The following is a 16371-nucleotide window of genomic DNA, read 5'->3' on the forward strand; positions in this document are numbered from 1 at the left end:
AATTGGCGTATCTCCGACTGCAGCCACAGGCTGTCTGAATATGTTACCACTTGGTCACTATCGGTTTTGTTGCTTGGTTTCTTTGTTATCTCTTGATGTCATATGGTTTGCCGAGTGTATAAGTAGTCTTGTGTCACGAAATAAACCATCAGTTGGAAGTTAGCGCTCACTCTGTTTTCCGTTCCCTTTGATTACCCCTACCTCCTTCCTTTTTTGCTCTTCCTGAGCTGCGCTACAAGCCTAAAACAGTCATGACATACCAACTCGCCCAAACTGCCACGCTTTTGATTATAACAAGGTTCGACTGTCATTCTGCTTCAAAGGGAAGCCATCAGCACTTGGCATTCCCAGTTGGTTCCTGTCCCAACAACCACAAATAAAAAGCAGTTGAATGCTGCTTAACTTTGCTGATCACAAGGGAGCCTGCATGTTCAGCACAATGTAGGTGAACTCCATCGCCTCCACTTATGTGCTTGGTGTGGTTTCAGGTTCAGGACCTTAGCTCCAAGATGGACCACCTGGCCAGCCAGGCAGAAGACTCGCATGCTGTGCGACGCCTCGAGGCCAAGGTGCGCGAGTTGGAGTCAAGGCTCGAGCTGGAACAGACAGCCAAGAGCAGGCTGGAGGTGAGTGCGTGGCCAATACACAGGCCCAGCAAGAGTCCTTCTTAGTTAGTGAGGACACTTGGGATAGTTCGTGCATTGTCCCAAGCTGAGACACCTGGCTAAGCAAAGGCGCTCCATTGTCTCAGCCAGAAGTGCCTCGGGTTGTGACTTGAACTTCCAGCAGTGACGACGTGTTGTGTCTGTGCCATTGCGTCAACATAAAATGGGTAGCGGAAGCCCTTTTCCAAAAAAAGTTATGTGCAGAGAATGTTTTTATAGCTTGTGGGGTCCAGAATTTATTTTAACAACATTTACTAAAGAAATTAGTGCTGCTACTGTGGAGGATATTGTTCAAGTCTTTATCACAATTGGTTGGTGTGCTCTTCACCAGATCATGCTGCTGTTCTGTGCAAGGTCTTGTGGCTCTGCACATTTGCAGAAACAAAACTCGTGTCCTATCAGCTTGGCAGCTACAACATGCAGGGCAGTATGGAAACTTCTTAAACTGTGGAAACATTTTAAAACTGTGTGTCTCCATGTGTCTGAGTAAGAGGCAGCTCGCAGGACTGAAAGCACTCAGAAGCAGCAACAATAGCTCAGTCTCAACTGTCGCAGAAAGCAAGCATGCATTGGGAACATAAACTGGCACACATGGCAGTGCTTGCTTCCGTTCATTTTCAACTGTACAGCTTGAAGGAAGGTACACAAATAATGCTTTTGTCTTACTGCATTTGATGGTTTCCTAAAAGATACGTGTAGAGCGTAATTTTTCTGCCGTGACACTGGAGAATTATGCGACAGCAGCGCTAGGGGATAAGTCACGAGACGACGCTGACGCAACAAGCTTCATCCTATATTTGTTATAGGCATAAATTTGTTGCATGCTAATATCAGCTAGAAATATTTTAGATTTGCTTTGTTATATTCCTGTTTCTTATAATGAGGTTGAGTTATGCAAAATGCAAACTTGACTGCACAAAATCTGAAATGAAGGGTATTGTAGGCATCCTTCATTAACTTTCAGATTAACGCCACTCAAGCTTCCTTCTGGTTTCAGGATATGTGTGCCGGGTGTAATGTGTGTGCATTCTGTTGCTGCAGAGCCAGGTGCAGCGCCTGAAGGAACAATGCAGCCGGCTGCAGGAAGAGTCCGAGCAGGCGACACACAAGGAGCAGCAAAGCCTGGAGAGCTGCCGCAAGCTGCAGCGACAAATGCGCGAGCTGCGCGAGGACTGCACCGCGCTGCAGCACCGTGAGGCTGAGGCCCAGCAACGCTGCCACGAGCTCGAGATGTCGCTTGAGAACGCAGAGATGGACCTGCAGGGCACCAAGCAGGACCTCAAGCTGGCTTGCCAGCGCATCCAGGACCTGCAGGCAGCGCTCGAGGAAGACCTGGACTCTGGCACTGACGTGGCCGAAGACAGGTAGGCTGGGGTTCAAACCTAGTTTATAACGGAACGGGTTGTGACAAACAAATGGATAATATGACGTAGTCGTAATTCACCTTACTCGCCGCATAGCTCGATGCCATGGATTTGATCCCGACCGCAGCAGCCACATTTTCAGTGGCGGCGAAATGCAAAAACGCTTGTGTGCTTAAATTTACGTGCACGTGAAAGAAGCCTAGGTGCTCAAAACTAATCCGTATTCCTCACTATGGCATGTTCATGATGAGATTTGGCCCGTAAGACCCCGGAATTATTTTTAATTCACCTTCAAGTATTTATAAAAACTTGTGCTTTTAGATCTCACTTCAACGCAGCAAAAATGTTTCTGTAACCGGATGTAACAAACTTTTTTTCAGTTAAGGTAGAGGATTTACTGATCATTTAGCACCACTGAGACAATAATCTGGCAATGCACAACAATGTTGGCAATGACTCCGTGCTTGCTCGCGACCAGACTGTGCCAGCACACTGACTCCTGCACACAGCTGCGCTCCGTGCATTAACGGGCACAGTAGAGGGGGTCATCTCACTGAGTAGAAGACGAGGCACAATACATTAACAAAACAATTTTTCTCATCAACTTCAACTTTGCAACAACTCATTGCAACAACCTCCTGCAGGCAATGGTGGCTTTGAAGGTGGCCGACGGTTTAATGAAGTAATGGATTAATTAGCTTCTACCTCGCCTACAGCTTCATTACAGCGGGGTTTTACTTTATTATTACAAGTTGACAAAGCACACTGTTGACACTTTGACACCAAAATCATGCAAACTGAGGCAGCACGAGAGCATACCCTATTTACTCGAATCTAGGCCAGCCCCGATTCTAAACCGACCCCCGAATGTCCGAAGCCAGAAAAAATAAAAAGACTTACCTCGAACGTAAGTCAAACAATAAATTGATGAAAGCGTTCACAAAAATGAAAAGAACATTTATTTAATATGAATACGTCGAGCTCATTCCTCGTCATCATCGCTACTAGCCTCATACGCTTGCGGACGCACAAAAGCTTGCGTCCACGCACCCACGCATGCACAGATCGTGGGGCACGGCTTGTACACGTCGAAACGAGGCGCTGTCTCGGTGGACCGCTCCTCTCTGTTATCGCAACACTTATCTTCCTTATCGCTATCATCTCCTCGTTGCGGCACACGCAAAAGGTGTCTCCCGTTGCCCCCTCCAACGTCAAACATTTTTCTCATCGATACTTAGATCCCGCCCGGCTTGAATGTTTGACAGTGCCTCCACGGCTAGCACAACTTTCCGTTTGTGGCATCGCCTGTTTGGTGGCATTACGACAAGGCCATGCCGCACGCCGATACTTGGCCACCTTACTGATACAACACAGGTCAAAATGGCGACGTCACTAATGTACATCGGTTGGCTACTGCCATGGCTAGCAGTGGCTGCAATACTGACTTTTCTAGATGGCAGTAGCCATGCACCATATTTATCATTTTCAATTACAAACTGGCGTGTTATTTAAAATCCTCGAATCTAAGTCAACCCTAGAGTTTGATATATGATTACCTGAAAAAAAAAAAGAACTGTTGGCCTAGATTCGAATAAATACCGTATAAGACAGGACAAGCACGAACTTGCAACCTTGTTCATGGGCTTATCAAATAAGGTTAGTTGAGTTCACGCTTGTCCTGTACTTTTCGCTCACATAGGTGTAACAAGAAAGGGAAAGATTGTCATCCACCTGAATGTAGCACAAGCTACAAAGGAAACACATATGGGTTTCATAGAAGGAGCGCCTCGCAGCTGAGGAAAAATTCGTCCTGGTCTGGGATTAGAACCCGGCACCAACGCCTTTTTGGGGTGGTCGCTCTGCCATGAGCTAATCAGGAGACTAGCAGATCACAGCATGAGGCTGAATCAATCGACAACTCGAAGGACAGGGACGCAGAATATGGCAAATCAGTTGTGCTTTGTAGCTTCATGCCACATTTGTGCAGCACGAAGCTACAAAGCACAGGATCATAATCTTTCCCTTTCATGATACTTCCTCCACCTTACGCGATTCCGCACAACTGATTTAACATAGGTGTAGCATGTTGGGCCCATTTGGTACCGCATGATTAGGTGTAGGTAGCACACTAAACTGGGACAAAAGGAGAGGCAGGGTTACACATCCGTTGTGCTCTTAGAGAAAGAAGTAGATTTTCTGAGACCGTGAACTACTGTTGCGTTTTATAAGGCACTGGTCACCTCAATAAGCATCAGTTGAAAGTTAGCAACTTAGACATATGTCTTTGTCTCTCTTCTTTTACCTAGTTTATCTTATGCGACCTAGACCAGATTGACTGTCACGTCTCAGTTTGCACAATTTAATTTCCAACTCTATACAGCAATGAGTACTGTGGAAAGACAGAAAAAATGCATCCAGTACTAAAATACCTTACTTGTATCCTACAGTCATCATCCAGTTTTCTGGTCTCCCTAGGTACCACAGTAACGTCTGAAAAATCAGGCAGTCCGAAGAAACGAGTTGCATCCAGAAAACACACCATAATATAAATATTTCTCACGTGGAGAGGGTCAAAGACAGAGTATCAGAGAAACCCGGCTTTGTCAATGCACCGTTGAAGTAGATCTGAAAAAAGCTATTAATTGAGAAAGTTGGAATTTTGCCCGAAACGCGAAGCATTGATAGCAACAGCAAAATCTGTTAGACACCTACACAAAGTAAGGGTGATGGTTTTTTCGGCCATATAAGTTGCATTAACATTCACTTATTAAATAAATTACGTAACAAGCAAACTTGAACAGATGTCACTCGATGACCATGGACACTTGCTGTCACAATGCTGGCATGATCAAGAGCAGCACCAGCTGCGAGCAAACGCTTCGAGCTTCCTCGTGCTTCGGTGCGTCTAAGAAACATGATTATGCCACCTCCAAACAAGCATGCAAGAACATAGTGCACATGAAGCCACCAGCCCAATCTTTCCACCCACCGCAGATTACCTCCAAGACAAGGCGCAGGGCAGGCTGAAACTATTTAGCTTGCCAACAACTAAGTGTGAGCAGGAGAGCTATGAAAGTTCTCTTGAGAGAATATGATGTGCCGCACTGTATGCCAGTGCTACACCATGCTGCAAATGCGTTGTGCAACACCATAGCTGCCTTCGCATAAACACACAAAGGCAAACAGCACGGGAACTTTAGGATTATGCCATGTGATTAAAGAAGCATGCATACGGCAATCCCATTAGGTAATTTTTGACAAAGTGTGCAGCCATTCAGAGCACAACATTTTGCCAAATTGTTGTGAAGTTGTGCTACCGTCTTTTCTAGAAAATAATGTCCCAGAGAAGCCTGCTTGCTATTGTGCCAAAATATCTCTTGTTCCCCTTCTGTCAACAAGCCTGCAAGTTCCTTCCTAGTAAAACACAATGATGTATCAGAGGTTTATTTATTTATTCCATAAATTTTCGAAAGCATTTGAATATTGCAATGAACATCACAATAATTTTCACACGACTGAGTGTAGAAAGAAAGTTTATCGTTTACTCTACTGTTCTAAGATCACTTGATAGTCCTTCACAGAGGCTTCAAAACTATTTTCGCTTTGGTTTATGGTTTGTGGTTTGTTCCTAATGAGTATTTAAGTGCCTGACACAGTGGTTTTTTGATTGTCAGGAGTTCCTCATTTGCGCAAGCTTTGGCTTTGGGACTCAAATTGAATTCTTGGTGGCATTGTGCGACACAAATGTAGTTCCTCTGAACATCACTTTAGATTGACTGTTAGTACGACTTTTTATTTTTGGACTGAGCCAAGTAATATTTGCTGTTTGAAAGTGTAAAATGCATGCCAGGAATCTTGTGTTGCCCAAGCCCATTTTTTTTTTCTCCTCGCAGTGATTCGGACAGTGACAACGATGTGGACATTGACACGCTCCTCCGGAGGCACGGCCTGGGTAGCCAGTCGCGCATGTCCTCGGTAGGGGACATGTCTCCGCTGCCGGTGACCGGCGGAAGCAGCCGCCGCAGTTCGGCTGCCGTGTCACTCAGTAGGTACGCTTGCTCTAGGCATGCCGGAGCTGCTGAACCCTAACAGCACGGCACGCCTTCCCCCATTGCCTCGTTTGCTTGCCTTGAATGGGCTGGGGAGTGCCAGCCATGGCCTTGTGTTGGCAGTGGATGCCTGCAACCGCCTGCCTGTCCTCCACGTCCCGGTATGGCTTCGTTGTAATGTGAACACTGCTTCCACAGGCAGTATCTTACGCATATTGTGCTGCATTTATATTATGCAGAGAAAACGTCCCAATTCATACCACACGAGGTCAACAAAGATAGCGCTATTTTCCGGTTGTCAAGTTTAAATTGCTGAATAGCCAAGGAGAACCTCCAGAAAAGATGGTTTGGTATATGTGCCAAATATATTTGGTAAGATGTGGATGACACTCCTCCTTTGCGCAACAGAATTTTTGTACTACAGTCGAACCTCGATATAATGAAGTCCAATTTGCAGCCGAAAGTCGAGGTTCGCATGTTTCAGCAGTCCAAATAAAGATGCAGGTTCTTGGAACACTCCTGGCGTATGGCACCTTGTAGATAGCAAAATTACAAAGATAACCAATAAACCCCGGAACTAATAACACAACCAAGAGCGTGATGCCCGATAGCCAGCGGGTACGAACGCATTTTTCTCCATTACGCATACGGTGAAGAGCAGGTCTGCAGCAAGCGCCGCGCCTAGTGCTCATAGCTGCCACTAGATGTGGCCATCAGTGCCATCATCATCATGATTTGTCATCACTAAATATAAATAAAATTTTCTTTCACGAAGACATGGCAACCCATGGCGTAAAGAAAATAAAAATTATGCACATACCAGAGCTATGAGCTTGAATATTCTTTCGAAGAAAATTGGAAGTAGTATTAACTTGGTGGATCCATGAGGCCACCACTTACCATTAGAGCGCTTAACGCTCGCAGCCATCGGATGATACCGCGCTCAGTAAAGCAATGACGACGTTGATTAATGAACGCTGGAATATTTTATTTAACTACCCACAGAGCAATTCTATGCAACTCAGGTGGAAGCGAAGAACTCCGTCAGCTTCATCTGCCGCTTTTCAATATCGCAGAGCAGCTGCCACGAGTCAACGACATCTGTTGTGTACGCCATACTTTCGTCACCGTCATTGTACTCACGGTGGAGCAGGGCCTTAAAATTAAGGCGAAGGTCCGGGCTTGTTTCATGACCATGCCGCACTTCACTGGCAGGGACTGATCGCGCATTTCAGTGACATACGCCGCAAGCTTAGCCTACAGCTCCGGAAAGCGTCCACTTCGGCACGCGTCACAGGTGAAAATTTCGCTTCGCTGCAGTCGCCACACTCGCACCACCCGTTTCTGATTTGTTTCTTCGGCGTAAAGGATGGCAGCCCTCTTGAACGCTGCTGTGAACGAGTGCGAAACGATTAGTGGGCCTGGAGCACTCATGACGACTGGGGAAGCGTAGAAGTAGCACGTAGCCGGCATTCAAGTGGAATGCGTCAAACCTATGCCAATGCCTTTCAACAGAGAAAGTAATCCGCGAGCGGTGTCTGCTCTTCCATGAACTACCGATACTCCCCGCAAGCGCCGCCATTCTGAGGGTGCCGCCGCAAATGGGAACAGCGGCGCTTCCATCAACTATCGACACCCCCCCATGAGTGTTGCGTGCACTGTAAAACTCTCAAAAATGTTGAAAAACCCTTCCGAAAAGCGAAAAAGCACACGGGATAGCGAAAAGATACCGGTAGGGCCATAGAGCAAACATAAAATTGTAACTATGTTGTAGCTCCCGTTGGTGTCGCTTTTTAGCCGGGCCATGTTTTGGCTTCGATTTTAAGTCGACCCCCCCAACTTCAGACTTCCAAACTTAAAAAAAGTGCTCGACTTACAATCGTGTAAATACAGTAACCAACTGAGAAAACGTGCCCAACGACCGCTGTTCGTAAACTTACTTCCGGTTGACGCTTTCCCGTTCCAACAGGCCGGTGACGTCATAGCGTGACGCGTTCCGGAACTTCTGAAGCACTCCGGCTAGCACTACATGAGCGCGTCTTCTGCGGGTTTCATACGTACACGATAGATGGTGCAGCGGCATGTTCTGCTCCACGTATTGAAGTGCGCCGGGAAAATTTGAGCATTAAAGGGCGCATGCAAATCGCTGTATGCCCGGCTAAAGTTTTCGTCTGCCTGTCAAGGAGGCTCCTGGTACGTGCGTGCGATGCGCAAGGACTTCGTTAAATCGGAAGTGCAGGATAAAGTGACCTCGTTAAATCGCGAAAAAAAATACATGGTTTTCAATGGGGCAGAGATTGGGAAAAATAAAAAGTCCGTTATTTCGAGAATTTCGTTAAATTGAGGTTCGTTATATCGAGGTTCGACTGTACTATGTGGTTAACGGTGCACACAGTGCTGCCAGGAAATTTTGAGCAAGACTGCTCCAGAATTTCAAGTGCATCCACGGTTGTGGTTGCGTCTTGTTTACCGTAGGGATCACAGCTGTTTGAACACTGTCAATGAAAGCATCAAAATTGGGTGGCTTTGGTTTGTAACGGGCTGCCTTGTATTGTGTAGACAGTAATTCGAACCTATAGTGTTACATTATTATGAAGAGATGTTTCTGCACCACGTGCGCTCTCCTATGCACACGTGATGTGTACTCTCCTATGTCAAATGAACTGACATGCACCAGATTGGTATTAAATTAACAAGTCTCCTGTGCAATACATTTATATGTGTATGCTTATATATAATTTATATACATGCTCTATATCTGATAGCACCATTCTAATCTTCTAGTATGAATTACAATACAGTCTGTGCTTGTTACAATGGACCTGCGTACAACAGACTTTCAGATATAGCGGACCATATTTCAACCTTATTTGTTCTACATATTTTGTTAACGTAACAAAATTCGCTCTTAGTGAACTGTGATACAACAGACTATTGGCTACAGTGGACGAAATTAGCGTCAATTTTTTTCAATATTGGGCATATAAAGCATACTTTTGCAGTGTCGACACGGGCTGACAGCTGACTTGCGAGGGTCAGCCGACGATCGTGGCTGAATATTGCCCACACGAAAGAGGAAGGCAGGGCAGAAACGCACCGTCTTCTTTTGTGCATGAGGCACCGGGGAAGGCAAGAGAGGGAGGGGTTCTACTCCGGCGGCTGCTGCTTACGGCATGTCAACACTGCCGCCATATCTTGAAAGCGAACTGTGATGTGGACAAAGTGCACAAAGTGCCGGTAGCTTCGTATGCACTGTGTTTAGTTCACATTGAAGCGAGAGACAGCACAAAGGTCAATACACTCGCTGCTGCTGCTGCGCTTCTTCACTCCAATGTATTGACAGCAACTTTCCGCGGTTATCGAGCGAGATAAAACTACTGTCCTTACTTTGCATAACTGTCTACTAATTTGCTATCGCAATCGATGCTTTGCCTTTCGGGCGAAGCCGAGACCTTTTTATTGTTTGTTTTTTACTTTGGACGTTCGTCACTCACTCTTTGCAATAACGTTGTTAGACATCACGACGAATGTTTCGGAAGTGAGGCGTTTTGGATATTATCGACTTCGGACAAAATGGACGTTTGTTGTCAGACTATCAGGGTTCGTTGTATTGAGAGTCATCTATAATTTGTAATTATACAGGTGCCAAATTATCAAGCTTTTACTGAAGTAATAATTTTTCAACACAAAAGGGAATTGTGCCTTGCCAGAAAATGTGCGTTATATGCATAATCATACCGAATATGCAATCACTATGCTGCATATTTACTATTTATACTTAACTGCAAGAAATAATACCAATATAGCAAGTTATACAGTAGAACCTCATTTAATCCTGTTATGTATGATTTTCCGACACCAACATTCATGATCGAGAACATAATGTGACCCAATACAGATACGCTTATTTTTTTGCCAATTCATACATTCCCAAAAAAACAAGGATCTTTTGTCACAAACGTTCAGTAAATCGCCAAACTGCGATATGATATGTTTTTCGGCCGCTAGACCCCTTGTAAACAAGAAAACGTCTGAGGCATGTGTGATCGAGAACAGTAGCCGTCTGCAGCAGCAGCTTCCCCGCGATTCGCGCCCGCCCGTATCACAGGAAAATGCTGGTGCGCACTCAGTTCCTCATTCTGGTACCAACAAATCTCCTCCTGGGTTAATGCGCATTCACAACTACCACCACCAACCTTATTGCGAAGAGCAGCTTCACTTATCTGTTTCACAGCGCGTGGGCCTTAGTGCTACTGGGAACTTACTGCACGCATTTAACAGGCAGTGACCAAAATTCGCCACTGTTCCCTGCTGCAGGCGGCGCAAAGGCAGCGTCGTGTATTGCTCTGGGGGAATCGTAGGCATCGTATTCCGGTGTTGCCCACCAGCTCGATTTCGTTTATATTATTCATCACAGTCCTAAAACACTACACAGTTGTAAAATGACAACATGCGTCTCGGGTCGCTGAGATGCCCTACGGCTCGACACGCATTCATCGCTGTTGCATGCCACAACGGCGGCAGATCAAAACTTCCTACCAAAATGCTCTACTCGAAGAAGCTCGAATTGGAGAAGCGCAAATGTGAGCTTGCCACAGTTGCAAAGAGGACAACACGCGTCACTGGGGCTCGAGCCCCAGCAACACGACTCGTGTCGGCTTTTCATGCTGCAACGATTCGCATAATGCTTGACATTATGTAATTGTCAACTACAGATGAGTCTGTCGATATTTAGTGACTTGCAGTCGTACGTTTTCTCGGTTAGTATGTTCTTTTCTCGCATTTTCTAAAAGATATGTATGATTGAGGTTCTGCTATAAGGAAAACTCGCCTTGTGCTTTATTTGTAGCTTCCTGCTACGCTCGGATGAATGACAATTTTCTCTTTTCCTGAACCTTGCCCCGCCTTGCGGGCTTCCACAGAACTTGTTTGCCATGTTCAGTGTCCCTGTGCTTCAAGTTGTCGAATAATTTCACCACACTCCGCAATCTACTTGCTTGCTGGTTAACTCAGGTTGTAGAGTGACCATCCGAGAAGGGTGTTGGTCCTGGGCTTCATCCCAAGACCAGCACAAATTTTTCTTCAGCTTCAAAGCTTTCTTTCTTCCTTATACTCGGTTCCACACATAGCACTCAATGCTGTGGAGGCCAGAGAGACTTCTTGCAGTGGCTTCATTTGTGCTTGGATATAGTTCGAAGTTTTTTTACCGCAATTTTGCGTAACTGTTTTTTATATAGGCTCAGTATTGAATGAAACAAGTTTTAATCCTTCGAAACAAACACACTGTGGTATACGGCTGCTAATGTGTTGTTTTACATCGCTTTTTATTTTTGTCATCCTTTTGGGGTTCACTATTTCCAAACTGTCGCAAGGAGCCTCACATGCATGCTCGCACAAGAGAATGCTGTTGGCACACAGCGAGGCATGGACGAAATGCGTGAAGTGATAGCTTTTCTTGACCGACCTTCTTGCATAGCTTCCACAGCGTTGACTGCTATGTATGGAATGGAGTACTATAGGTTTCCAAAACTCAAGTAAATGCTATATTAAAAATACTGGGGCATTCAATCATATTTTACTGCTGCAGCAGCTAAGAGCTCACAAATGTACACCTTCTAGAATGGTAAACATAGCAGCTCAGAATTTGGGCATCTTGATATAATCAGGCTAATTCCCTGGCGCAGCAGAGATAGTGATCTATTTTAGTGAGAAGTGAGACGTTTAATAATAGGATCCTGTTATAATAGTGCTGAGTATGGAATTTGAGTACCCAAGCTGTTCAGACTTATTGAGAGCCAGGAACACTATTCAGTAACATTCATTGTGTGGTGGCCCTTCGCAAAACGAGTGCCTGGAAGACAATATTTTTGCGCCATATTAACACCTGCACATTCTCCATGAAAAATCCGTTCTTGCCTTCAACTCAGTGTGTCAGTACTAAGAACCTGTATGCATTTTTCGGATGCTTGTAGCATGTCTAACAAGTGTGTCATGGTCTTGCTGAATTTCAAAAGTGTTCTGTTGTAAAATTTGCATGTACTAGTCCAATAATTATTTGCTTTCAGTACTGTCCTGAAACAAATTACACAGAATTTATTGAGCCTTTTCACTGTGTGGTCTGTTCAGCTATTCTGCTAGAAATCATGTGATTATTCGGCTGCATACGATAGCATTCTAGCCTAATAGCTTGAGCATTTCTGCCTTTGTCATACTATTGTAGTTTGTAGTAATGTGCATTTGGCTGATCAGTCAGTTAGGTACTTGCGCACATCTCTAGGAAGATTGACATTTCGCTGCTCTATACAAAGTCATAATGCTTAAATTTGGCCCTAGAATCAGCAGCTGTTTTCAGGCTACCTAGTATGCCGTAACGGTGATGCCACTTACTAGGCATATTTCTCTGGGTGCCTCATATTGGTGCTGCCATGCCACAAAACATAAGTTTCGTAAGTAACCGGCCATTTTGTTACCGTCCATGTCATGTAGCATCAAAATAACCTGCATGATTGAGGTCGTGTCTTGCCAGTATTTTGTCATTGGAGAAAAGAGGAAGCAAAGAATGCCAAGAGGGTTCCAAAAACTTTCTGGAGTTATCTCTGTGCATACTGCTTAGTTGTATAAGATTTAGTAGCTTTTACAGTAGAACCTCGTAGACACTATCCCGTCTTGCAAGACTTCCCGGAGCAACGTTTGCGAGCAAGAGCATGAATAAATGAGCCATTACAGTCGCTCTTTTTTTTCGCCCGGTTAATTTGTTTCCAGCAAACATGATCTTTCAGCATCAGCATTCAGTACATCGCGAAACTTTAATCGTATGATATGTCATCCAGCTGCTAGATTCCATGTGAGCAAAAAAGCGATGCAGGCATGCATGATCAGACAAACACAGTGCATTCTACTACATTTCTGGTGTAAACCTTAGGCAAAGGCGTAATCGTGAACCTGTTTCATTTAAAAAATTTTTTTTTCGATATAAACACTCGTGGAACGCAATAGGTGGCTTGGGCATTATGGCTAGACAAAGCATCACAAGATCTCACCACCGGTGTTGTTGCTGCGATACACCTCTCTGGTAACCTGGTAAACTGCAAACGGTGAGAATTGTGGACATCCTAAAACCCTGTAACGTTGCCTTTCTGTCAAGAAAAGCTGAATTGCCTGTCAGCATGCCCACACCAGACCGTTAAACACTGCTTGCTGCAAATCTGTTGTATGGCGATGCTCACCGCCAGCTTATGTTCGCTTCTCTTGCGGTCACTTAGCCGTGTAGTCTCGGGAGCACAGCCAAGAAGTGACAGGGCCTGATTTTTGCTTCTCTGCTCATCCCGCACTGGCAACACTCTGTTCCCCAAACAGATCGAATGAGAGTTCCATCTCTGGACTGTCATCTGTGAGCCCCGAGCTGGAGCTGGCCGACTCTGGCAGTGGTCGAACAACCTCTTACAAGGACGACCAGCTCGTGGACGTGTGATGTTGCACCGCAAGTGCTACTGCTGCATTCTGGTGGGAACGAGGCTGTACGGCCGCTGCTGGACCCTGGCAGACTGTCGTAAAGCACAGTGCACATTACCGTAACTGGACCACCGACGTTCCTGAATGTTTTTTTTTTCCTGTTCCTCTTGTCCCTAGTGATGTACGCGACGTTGCGACACGAGTGGCAACCAATCCATGGCCCGTCCTTGCCATGGTTGACTTACCCCACTGTGATGCTCCCCGATAGTGTTGTTGCCTCATTCTTCGATTGGCCACCTACCTCGAGGTCAGCCGAGTTCACTTAGTGTATGCCTTTCCTGTTCACCGTTTTTTTTTTGTTGTTGCTTGAGGAACATGCATTCCTCAGACACGCTGCCCATCTTTTCTACCAAGTCTCCTAGGAGTGGGACTTTTGAAGAGAACTTAGCAGGTAGCAAATGAGACAAGCATTGAAGCCAAAGGTGTGGCGCTTTCTTTTTTTCTTCATTAACCCAAAGTGCAGTCACACAACCGAGTTCTGTTCCATGGGAAGTCCTAAACTCTCCTGTTGAGACGTTGCTAGTTATGAGCCCTGCAGCACAGTAGTACTTCCTGAAGCATAGAACAGTTATTGTATCACAGAGCAGGATATATGTCACATGTGCAGCGACCACCATAAACTGCAGTGAGCAGAATCCTGATAGAGAAGCTATGGTCTGCATACTTAACGTGCCGGCATGGTCTTCAATGCACATCAAGCTCACAAGCACGCCATAGAGCATGTGCAGAACCTCTGGTGAGCAAAGATGGGAAGGCCACATGCCACCACGGTATATTACTGCTTAGAGATGATGCCTTGCTTCTTAATTGATTGGAACGTGCAGTGGCTGTCGGTGTTTGCTGCAAGTCTTTTGTGCGAATGCCAGAATTTTTAAGCCTTAAGCTTACCATTGATGGCAGATTTTGTGGAGTTACTCGAGTTCAGCCAGTATGAAAAACACTGTACACTGAGGTGAACAGGTATAAGCCCGTACACCTAACTGGCCATCACTGAGGCAATCACAAAACCAGTTACCAGGGTAAAGTCTGCAACGCATATTCGCACAAGCAGTTTCCTGGCAATATATATATGCACACAATGCCAGATTCCTTTGTATACACCAGAATGTTTTTCGCTGGAGCCTTGTTTCTGGTTGCCTTTGGCTTTGCTGTATGCCATGCAAAGCCATGCCAGTACAGCTTTCTTATCTCGCCCTTGCCTGGAACATGTTCGTGGCTTTAACTGGACATGCCAGCAAGTGCCTTGCTTTTTTAGACAAAGTTTTCAAGGATATTGCTAGCTTTTTGGCCTAGACTTGATGCCTCTTTTCGCTAGCTTCATATACAAAGCAGTGTCAAGAACAGCCCATACCTTAAGAGTTGAATTTTGTACACTTATTCACCCACTTGGCTGCAGTGTTCATTTTGACCAGTGTAAAAATACGCTTGCACTAGTTGCATTTTATTGTGAGCTTTACCAGGGAAATGAACTGCTCAAAGCTCAGTGAATTTGTTTACTGAGGCTATTCGAGAATTGTGATGTTTGTTTGTAACAGATAAATAGGTTTATATCTATGTAAAGGTCTATGTTTATTTCTGCACCATGGCCAAGTTCTTGCATTGTATTGTTGTTTCCGTCTGAAATTGTGAGCATAAAGAAAAAGCGAAATATAGGTGTATGCAGAACTTGTTGCCACTCAGATTCACAGGCTTTCTTTTTTTTTTGTTGTTGTTGTTCTGAAACCTAACATTGTTTATGATCTGTTCATCTGAAATTTATGGCCTTGTATATTTTCTTGGGAACATGCATATAATTTATATGATTGTGCTAATGTCACTTATATTTTTTATCTTTTTCTAAGTTTTTTTTGCTGTTTTGCATCAGAGTGGCTTACTACCTAGGCACTCCAATTGACTATGTTGTTGCCATTGGTTAATAAGGTTTGTGTACTCTGTCTAAACTATCACAGATAATTTTGGTGTCACTAGCCTGACATCACTGTTGTGTTCTGCTACTTAGGTTTTATGACATCTCTACAAAACACTATTCTTTTCCCAATTTATTTCCTTTCTTTTTTTTCAGTCAGAAATGGACAGGGCAATGATTGCAACTTGGAGTCGCTGTGTTGCACTTAGGCTGTGGCGCACTCAACAGCGAGTGTTGGTCACCTAGATTGTTGTATACACCCCTTTTTGGGCCCCACCCTTTCAGATACGTACAAGAACATACTATAGCTGTAAATGTATGTATAATTCTGTAATTATGCTGAAAACAGGCGTGAAATGTTTGGTCGAAAGCCAGTGACAGCGGTGTTTGTATATCCCCTATGTGTGAGTGCTTGTGAAATAAAGAGAAATTACAAATATTTGTTTCCACGTTTTCATTTAATCTTGGCAGTACGATGACTGATTTTTGTCCTGTATAAGGTGCACAAGTGTACAACAATGTGTGCGGCGTTGATGGACAGAACGCGGTGACGGGTGAGTTGCCCATGGCACCTGACCTTTAACTCCAACATGTTTAAAGACTAGCAGGGTGTCTAGCAACTGTGAAACGATGAAATATCGGACAAATTCTAAGCACCTGGCTATGTCGTGGAACTACCAAGGAACTATTTAAAAGTGAGATGTCAGGGAAATCGCCTTTCTTACATAATCCTGTAGGTCAGCCAATCTGCAAAGCGTTTAGGCTCTTCACAGCACCCACAAGTCAGCGTTTTCTTAATAGCAATTCCGGCTTTGACCAACATATCAGAACAATTGGTTGGTGAATTACGGACAGCACTGGCTTCTGGCTTATTA

General features: G+C 44.8%; 1 protein-coding gene across 1 annotated transcript; it reads left to right on the forward strand.

Moving 5' to 3' along the window:
* Nucleotides 1-403: 403 nt before the first annotated feature.
* On the forward strand, nt 404-13549 carry LOC140216608 (uncharacterized). The gene is made up of 4 exons (XM_072286985.1): nt 404-626; nt 1707-2029; nt 5923-6078; nt 13435-13549. The coding sequence occupies exons 1-4, from the start codon at nt 468-470 to the stop codon at nt 13547-13549; spliced, it is 753 nt and encodes a 250-aa protein (XP_072143086.1). The 5' UTR covers nt 404-467.
* The last annotated feature ends 2822 nt before the right edge of the window (nt 13550-16371 follow it).

The sequence above is a fragment of the Dermacentor andersoni genome, chromosome 3 (assembly GCF_023375885.2).
Source record: "Dermacentor andersoni chromosome 3, qqDerAnde1_hic_scaffold, whole genome shotgun sequence".
Classification (NCBI taxonomy): Eukaryota; Metazoa; Arthropoda; class Arachnida; order Ixodida; family Ixodidae; genus Dermacentor; species Dermacentor andersoni.

Coding starts and splice junctions, on each gene's coding strand:
- LOC140216608 (XM_072286985.1), top strand. CDS start 468: ATGTGCTTGGTGTGGTTTCAGGTTCAGGACCTTAGCTCCAAGATGGAC. Junction 627..1,706: donor CAGCCAAGAGCAGGCTGGAG/GTGAGTGCGTGG, acceptor CTGTTGCTGCAG/AGCCAGGTGCAGCGCCTGAA. Junction 2,030..5,922: donor ACTGACGTGGCCGAAGACAG/GTAGGCTGGGGT, acceptor TTCTCCTCGCAG/TGATTCGGACAGTGACAACG.